The 7759-nt window shown below is 42.3% G+C and overlaps 1 protein-coding gene across 3 annotated transcripts; it reads right to left on the bottom strand.

The window, feature by feature from the left end:
• Positions 1-514: 514 nt before the first annotated feature.
• si:ch211-191i18.2 (uncharacterized protein LOC564095 homolog) lies at positions 515-7554 on the bottom strand. 3 transcript variants are annotated; one of them, XM_046418476.1, is made up of 5 exons: positions 7325-7552; positions 4530-4613; positions 3819-4006; positions 2267-2361; positions 515-1309 (listed from the first exon to the last, which is right to left on the bottom strand). In XM_046418476.1, exons 1-4 carry the CDS (start codon positions 7374-7376, stop codon positions 2287-2289), a joined length of 399 nt encoding a protein of 132 aa, XP_046274432.1. In that variant the 5' UTR covers positions 7377-7552; the 3' UTR covers positions 515-1309; positions 2267-2286. The 3 variants fall into 3 exon arrangements, with proteins under 3 accessions (XP_046274432.1, XP_046274431.1, XP_046274433.1); XM_046418475.1 differs by having other exon boundaries at positions 515-1312; positions 2277-2361; positions 7325-7549; XM_046418477.1 differs by lacking the exons at positions 515-1309; positions 2267-2361 and adding an exon at positions 3370-3502 and having other exon boundaries at positions 7325-7554.
• Positions 7555-7759: the final 205 nt, after the last annotated feature.

Below are 7759 nucleotides of genomic sequence, written 5' to 3'. Positions count from 1 at the left end.
TAATACCACACAGATTACTCTGCTTAATGAGTACTTTCACCTTTGGAAGTATATTTTGATGACATTTTGAGAGCAATACTTTTATCTGCTCACAGTACTTCAGGGAGGGGGAGGAGGAGGAGATCAAATTAAATCAACCACACATTAAATTTCCATTTCAAGAAATTCTGATACGAGCCTGGACTCTGTTGTCTTGGTTCATAGACACAGTGTAGATTATTTCCCATTTTTTCCCCATGATTTCAAAACCTGTGAGTCGTACCAAACTGTGATCTTTAATCATGTCAAAGACAGCTGAAAGCTCTAGTCCATTAACCCACTGGAGTCGAGGAACGCACTTCATCGCATGACCAATTTAACAAACCGTTTTTAACTTAGAATGCAAATATATGTTGTAAATTTAAAAAAATTATGTACAAACTTAGCAAACAACAAGTACTTACTGTAAAATGCAGTAAATGCCACAGGCGTTTGTTGCACAGCTATTTACAACTATTTACAACACACATAAAACTTATTTATATTATTTATTCATATAATTTCTAAACTCGCACCAAACACACAGCAAATGTGACGGCATTGTTCAGGAAAAGCATCACATATATTGTTTATCATAACTTGGGTTTTACTTGACATAATAACAAAATTTGACGATAGTTTGACGGTCCCACTCTTGACACAAATTAAAACAGAGACTCAGCGAGGCTGCGTCTTGCAGCTACGTCATCTTAAATTGGTCACGTGTTGAGTGGAGGTGATAAATCCGTCCACTCCAGAGGGTTTGTCAGGTTCAGGACAGTGAGACAAAGGGACAGTTGTTGGATGAACGTCCAGCAAATCTGTCCTTGTTGCACGCTGAAGATCAAACTGTGAAGCTGTCTGACATTCAAAAGTTATAAAAGGAAAAACTAATTTGATGTTGACATTTACAGAAAAACTTTAAACTTTATTTAAAAATTAAATTTTAACATTTTATTTGTTTTGTTTTTCTTTGTGAATTTGAGCTTCAAGCTTTGGCTTTTTTTTCACTTGTCAGTTTTGGCATTCAGAAACTTCCATCCTTCCACAGGTTTGGTCTCACACATTCCAATAAAAAGTGAAAAGTGGCAATAAAGTTGGACAAACTTTTATCCAAACTGGGTGGTGTTGGTACTGGTGAGCTGCAGTGCTAATGAAGCTTTGTGATTGGCTGAGGTCCACCTGTGAGCCCACGCAGAGGGAACCTGCAGCTCCTCTGCTCTGCAGAGGTAACTCCACCCACCTCTGATCACGTGAGCCTCGCTGCAGGATCCAGTTGTTTCCACATCAGCTGCCAAACAGAAACAATAAAAATACTGAGCACAGATCAGAGATAAAAGTCAGTAGTGTTTCAACCAAATGGACTCAAAAGGTTCAGCTGAAGTTCTGCAGGCTGAAGTTCATCCTCAGAAGAACTTTGGTCTGAGTCACTTTAAACTCGGCAGTTTTTATCTCAGATTAGGTCAAAATGTCGCACTGATTTATGATGAATCCTCACAGTGAGGCAGTTAGCTAACATCAGCATGGTGGTCTGTGACTCGAGGGTGTCAGTGGTTGACACCCTCGAGTCACAGACTCTGTGTACCGACTATGGGTGGGGTGGTTTTCCCCACGGGCCGAAATCGAACTGATAGGATAGTGATTCTCAACATCACATAAAAAAAGAATACATGAATGTTACAGCAGTTCATTATAATTTTCATTACTATGTCATTTCTCATATTGCAAATTGCTTTCCTGCCTGTACAACATCCATTGCACGTCTGCCCGTCCTGGGTGAGGGATCCCTCCGCTGTTGCTCACCCTGAGGTTTCTTCCATTTTTTCCTGTTAAAGGTTTTTCTGGGAGTTTTTCCTCAGTCGATGTGAGGGTCGAAGGGCAGAGGATGTTGCTGATGTTATGTTAAGCCCTTTGAGACAAACTGCTTGTAAAAATGGGCCGTACAAATAAAGTTGACTTGACTTGACTTGACTTGAAGGGGTCAATGAGCTGAATTCGTGAGTGGTCGATGAATAACAGGAAACAGTGACATTAAATAACTGACAGTAAAAAGTCAACAGCAGAGTGAGGTGTGTGTGTGTGTGTGTGTGTGTGTGTTCTCTACATTTACACTGATGTGATGTGTCATCTGTCACTGTCAGCTGCAATGCTGCAGTGCCACCTGCTGGACACAAACGACACAACAACACGGACTACTGATGCTGACTGACCTGAGACTCCACACACCTGTCGGTTACGTGTGTCTCACCTGCTGAGTGTGTGTAGTTCTCATAGTGTGCATCGGAGCTGCTGTGTGTTCAGGCTGGCCAGTATCATCACAGTGCAGACGAGTGTCTTAATTTCCTACAAACAGAAAAAAAACATTTATTCTGATCTGACCCATAATTGACTTTACAACTCAACTACCTGTGTCAGAGCCACGATTACACACCTGGACTAAATCTACCTGTCACCTTTTGCACTCTGAAAAAATTTTATATACTGATACTGTTTCACTATTATTTATTTTCACACAAGTGTCCTTAATGCATTTTATTCTTTTTCTCTTTTCTAGTTTTATATTTTATAATATATTAGTTTATATTTCGTGTCATAGTGTGTTTTATTATATTCAAATATACCGGACTTCTATGAAAAACTGAGTGTTAAACTGAGCTTAAACTGAGTGTTGTACAGTTTAAGCTCTTTTAAATTCAAGTGTTGTACACGGCACCATTAGCATAGCAGAGCATGTTAAAAGCCTCATTCAGGATTTAACATTTACTTCTCTTAACTCTTAGTTAAGAGCATGCTCTTAGCATGTTAGTATAAAATATGCTAATTTTCTACAGTTAGCTGGTTAGCACATTAACAGACCTATTTACAAGTTATTGATATTAATGTGCTAGAATTCATAATGTATCTGTTGCATGTTAGCATTCCAGACTACATGCTAACAGTCCTGTTAAACCCTGTTCAGACCACAATATAAGGACTAATATGAAGGTGGAGGAAGTTTGCTGATGTAGCTGCTGATTCAGCTGCTTTAGCTGAACAACAAGTTGGTCGAAGGGCAGAGGATGTTGCTATGATGTTATGTAAAGCCCTTTGAGACAAACTGCTTGTAAAAATGGGCTGTACAAATAAAGTTGTCTTGTCTTTACAAGAAGTCAGCTGAGTGACTGCAGCAATTTGAAGTTCACCTTCACCACAACTTAATTTACTTTGCTTTCTGTCCTTCCATCTGTGCATTTGGATATTGACACATGGACACACAGTGTTAGCATGTCTGCAGGTAGGGCCAATCAGGGTCAGTGTTCTCTGTGATCGAGGTATAGAAAAGACCACAGGAAGAAGCTTTTAGATTGACCTTCATGAACTTGTGTCTGACATTTAGAGAAAAAAAATTGATTGTTTGATTTATTTTCCTTGACCACAGACCAGCTTTCAGCCGCTCATCTTCTGTTAGACTCACTGTTATCCTGTGAACTGACTGACTTTATATCTGCACACACACACACACACACACACACACACACACACACACACTGTGTTAACAGAAGCCAGCAATGTGTTGAATCAGCAGTTTTGTTGTCTGATTTAACTTTAGTTTAATTGTGGTAAACTTGGGTTTAACTGAATCAGATTTAACAAGAATTTAACTAAGATTCAAGTTTGTGTTTGTGGAGACTTAAATTAGACTTGGCTTTGCTGAGGTTTACCTACTTTTCTATAAGCTTAACTTTAAACCTGGTTCAAGTCTGGTTTAACGTGGTTCAGTAAAGTGGCAGATTTTCTGCAGCTCAGAATGTCATTCTTACCAGAGAAACAGGAAGTGATGCGACGTTATGAACATTCACTCTGCCTTGCTCTGTGGTGCTTCTGGTAGTTGCCATGGTGACAGTCGCTTCCTCTTTCTCGTGCCATCCTCCCATGTCCTCCTCTTCCTCCTCGTCCTGGTCGACGAATCGTTCGCTGAACCTGTCCAGGTCCTCGCTGCTGGCGTTACCTGAAAACACCAGAGCAGCCTTTAATGTGGGTTCTGATTGGATATCAAACAGTCTGATCGCTGACGCCTCTCTGTGACTGTGATTTCGCAGGTAAAGTTGAAGGTTAGCTGCTTCGACAGGAAGCAGATTTCTCTCCAGAGTTTTATTCTTGATGTTATATTTTGTGGTTACGGTTGATGCTGGACCAGGTTCAGCAATGAGAGAACAAATCAAGCCCGGTTGGTCACTGAAAAGATTTGAACTTGGCCCTGAATCAGCTGTCTTCCTGTCATCTGCTTCATCTCTGCTGTGTACTGTGAGAGGTGGTTTCGCCTTCATTTATGAATTTACGTTCAGTCCCAGCAGATGTTACAGCTTTATTAAACTAAGTTGTGTTTTTCACTGCTTCCAAAACTAATTTGTTTGCTACCAGATTATTATCGCTCTAAAGTTTCTCTCCTTGTGACCTACTGGAAAGCTGAATTCACGCTGTGTGTTGTCTTTGTGTTAAGAGGGGTGGCAGAGTGTCGGGGGCGGACTCACTGTAGAAGCTGTACTCGAAGGTGGCGTTGTAGTCGGAGTCATAGTCTGGAGTTGGGGTGAAGTCATCGTACTGAGCCACAGCCACTAAAAACATGAACACAGTCTGCATCACTCAAAGTTGAGGCTAGCAATTTCCCCCTGCCTTAAGTCTTTGTGCTAAGCTAAGCTAACCCTAATGCAAACACACAGAGAGGAAACATGTGAGAGCAGCAGGATTTATTCAGATCTTCCTTTTAAGGTGTGTCTCATGTGGTGGAGTGTCCTCCGTGTGTGCTGCTGGGCGGTGGGTGTGGTCGCAGCACAATCTCAGCATGTTTTCACATGATGAGAAACTGTGGTGATATTCTCTCCTTTCATTCTTCTTCTTTTGCACTTCATCCCTTTTGGTGTTTTCTGACGTTGTATGGACTAATCAATCAACTGATTGATTGATAGCTGCTGTGATAATTAGTTTGCTGTGTGTTTGCACTGATGAACTCCACATCTCGCCACCTCATTAATCACCTTCAGTCAGCTGACCAAATGTCAGGTGATCTGAGGACTCACATGTGACCTCAGTCACCCTCAGGTGACATCAGGTGGGTACGAACATCTGAGGCCACCAAACCAGTTCAGAACCAGTTTATACACACACACACACACACACACAAATGTCTGCCAGTAAATCACGACAGTAAGGAAGACATCAGAGTCCCTCAGTGTGGGAGTCCAGTGCAGGCCTCAGTGGAAACCAGTCCTCCCAGTCAGGAGCAGGTTGTCCACCGGTTCACTGCTGTGTGCTGCTCTTCAGCTCCAACTCAAACTACAAATCTGTTGCTCGAGTTCAGACTGAGTCTAACAGGAAGCAGTAACTTTATGTCCGAGGACATCTTCTGGAGAGAATTTAGAGACAAACATGCTGATTTGTGGTGAATTTACAAGGAAAAAGAATGTGAAAGAATGCAGAAAGTGGATTTATGTTGCAGCAGGGGAATCACAAGAAGAAGAAGAAGAAGAAGTGAAGCAGCAAGTTTGGAGGTCAGACATAAATTTACTCCCTCCAGGAGCTGCTGAGCAGTTCAACCCAGACTGGTCAGCTCCCAGTGGGGAACTGGTCCAAGTGGAATCGGTCATAAACTCTAATCCACAACACGACTGGAAACAGAAACTGAGTGGCCCTGCAGCTGATGTTTCATCTGCTGATTATTTTCTCCATGAATCCACTGATTGTTTGCTTTGTCAAACTGGTGAAGATGGTGAGACATGTGGACCCAAAGTGAATCCTTCACAGAGTTTGTTCAGTCCAACCAACAGTCCAAAGCTCAACATGATCACAAACACATTCAGAGGATTCAAACCACTCAGAGGAAACGCAGCAAAGCTTCACATCCAGCACACGTTTTCACTGGAGGAAACACTGAACACATTATCAATACAGCTGATCAGTTATTGATTAATGGACTGATGGCTTAAACTGTGCTGTGTGTGTTTGTGTGTGAAGTCACTGAAGCTGTCAGATGAAAGTAGTGAAGTAAAAGTACAACATGACCCTCTGATGTATGTCTAATGTGTACTTCAGTACTGCACCAGAGTAACTGTACTCAGTTACACACAGAGTGTGTGTGCTTCATCGTCACACGGCTGCTGTAGGTTAGGGTTAGCTTCCTGCTGCTTCTTCTTCTCTATTTCCTGTTTCCTCCAACTAAAACACAGCAGGGTGGTGGGAACTGAGGGGGCGGGCTGATAATTGTTCCCAAACAGGAAGTGTGTCATCACTAACAGCCTGTCAGTCACAGCTTCATCCCAACACTGCAGAGAGGAGGAAATCATATCCAGGTGACACACACACACACACAAAACACACACAAACACAAAAACACACGTACACACACAAGCATGCAAACACAAAAAACACCCATACACAAATACACACACACACACACAAACACCCACACGCACAAACACACACATACACACAAAAACACGCACACACACAAAAAAACACTCATACACAAAAACACGCACAAACACACGCAAACATACACACACATACACACAAAAGCACACGCACGCACACACACACAAACACCCAAACACAAGCACACACACACATACACACACATGCACAAACACATGATCCTAAAGGTAGAAAAGAAAAAGAAGCAAAGTGATGAAGAAGGAACATAAAGATTGAGATGAAGAAGAGGGGAGGAAAAGAAACAAAAGGAAGGAGAACAGGAAATGAGAGAGAAGGAAAGAAACAAGGAGGATGAGGAGAATTAAGAAAATAAAAGCGTGGGGGGTTTGTTGGCTCGGCCACATGATAAACTTTACAAAAAACAGCTGTTCAGCCAACACTGACCTGCTGCTGCTTCTTTATCTCAGATCCTTCTGTCCCAACCAACTAATGCTCTGATTTTATCTTCTCCTGCTGTCACTTTCTTTTGTCTTGATCAGTGAATTGATTAGTGATTAATATATTCATCATTATCTTCTGAGAAACACAAAATCCACCCACCAGCTCCTCCAGAAACCACATCTGGTTTGTTTCCAAAAGTGAAGTGTTGACCCCACACTGTGTGCTGCCAGGCTAACAGTTTCCTCCTGCTCCCAGTCTTTATGCCAAGCTAAGCTAACAGGCTGCAGCTGACTGACAGTCAACATGTTGAACTGAGCCTTTAAACATGAAACAACAGTAAAACACCATCACACATACATACACACACAGAGTGTACAGGAGATTTTACAGCTGCATCACACACACACATCACACGAATGACAAGTCAAACACACACTCGGAGTCTGTGAGGACTCACCAGAAGCCAGCAAGACCAGCGAGGCTCCAAAAACCCACTGAAAACTGAACATGACTCAAGTGAATGAGAGACGACAAGCAGAGAGGAGAAGGACTGAGTGACTGAGCTGTGAATGAACAGACAGAGAGGAGAGGAGGAGGAGAGGGAGGAGGGGAGGGAGGAGAGGAGGAGGAGGGAAGAGAGGGGGTTCTGGTTTCCCTGCCAAGTTTGTTCCCAGATTGCCAAACATGAGCAGAGAGGCAAAAAGAGGGAGAACAAGAAAGACAGAGAGGTGTTCAGAGTCAGGCAGACGTTCACAGAAAGTTACTGAAACATTCTGCTGATCCTGATGACAAACAGCAGCAACATGAGTGTCGTGCGGCTCCCTGCAGCATTTCAACTTAGAAATTCTTATGTTCCACAGTTTTAAGCTTCAGTTTGTGAATGCACACGATG

Source organism: Scatophagus argus, chromosome 17 (assembly GCF_020382885.2).
Source record: "Scatophagus argus isolate fScaArg1 chromosome 17, fScaArg1.pri, whole genome shotgun sequence".
Lineage (NCBI taxonomy): Eukaryota > Metazoa > Chordata > Actinopteri > Scatophagidae > Scatophagus > Scatophagus argus.
This window is presented reverse-complemented; position numbering and strand designations above follow the sequence as displayed.

What these genes read in the sequence shown, in the direction of transcription:
- si:ch211-191i18.2 (XM_046418476.1), bottom strand. Translation starts at nt 7,376, where the DNA reads ATGTTCAGTTTTCAGTGGGTTTTTGGAGCCTCGCTGGTCTTGCTGGCT. An exon ending in GCTGGTCTTGCTGGCTTCTG is followed by an intron (nt 4,614 to 7,324) that starts GTGAGTCCTCAC and finishes TCATGTTTTTAG; the next exon opens with TGGCTGTGGCTCAGTACGAT. An exon ending in CATCACTTCCTGTTTCTCTG is followed by an intron (nt 2,362 to 3,818) that starts GTAAGAATGACA and finishes TTCTGTTTGTAG; the next exon opens with GAAATTAAGACACTCGTCTG.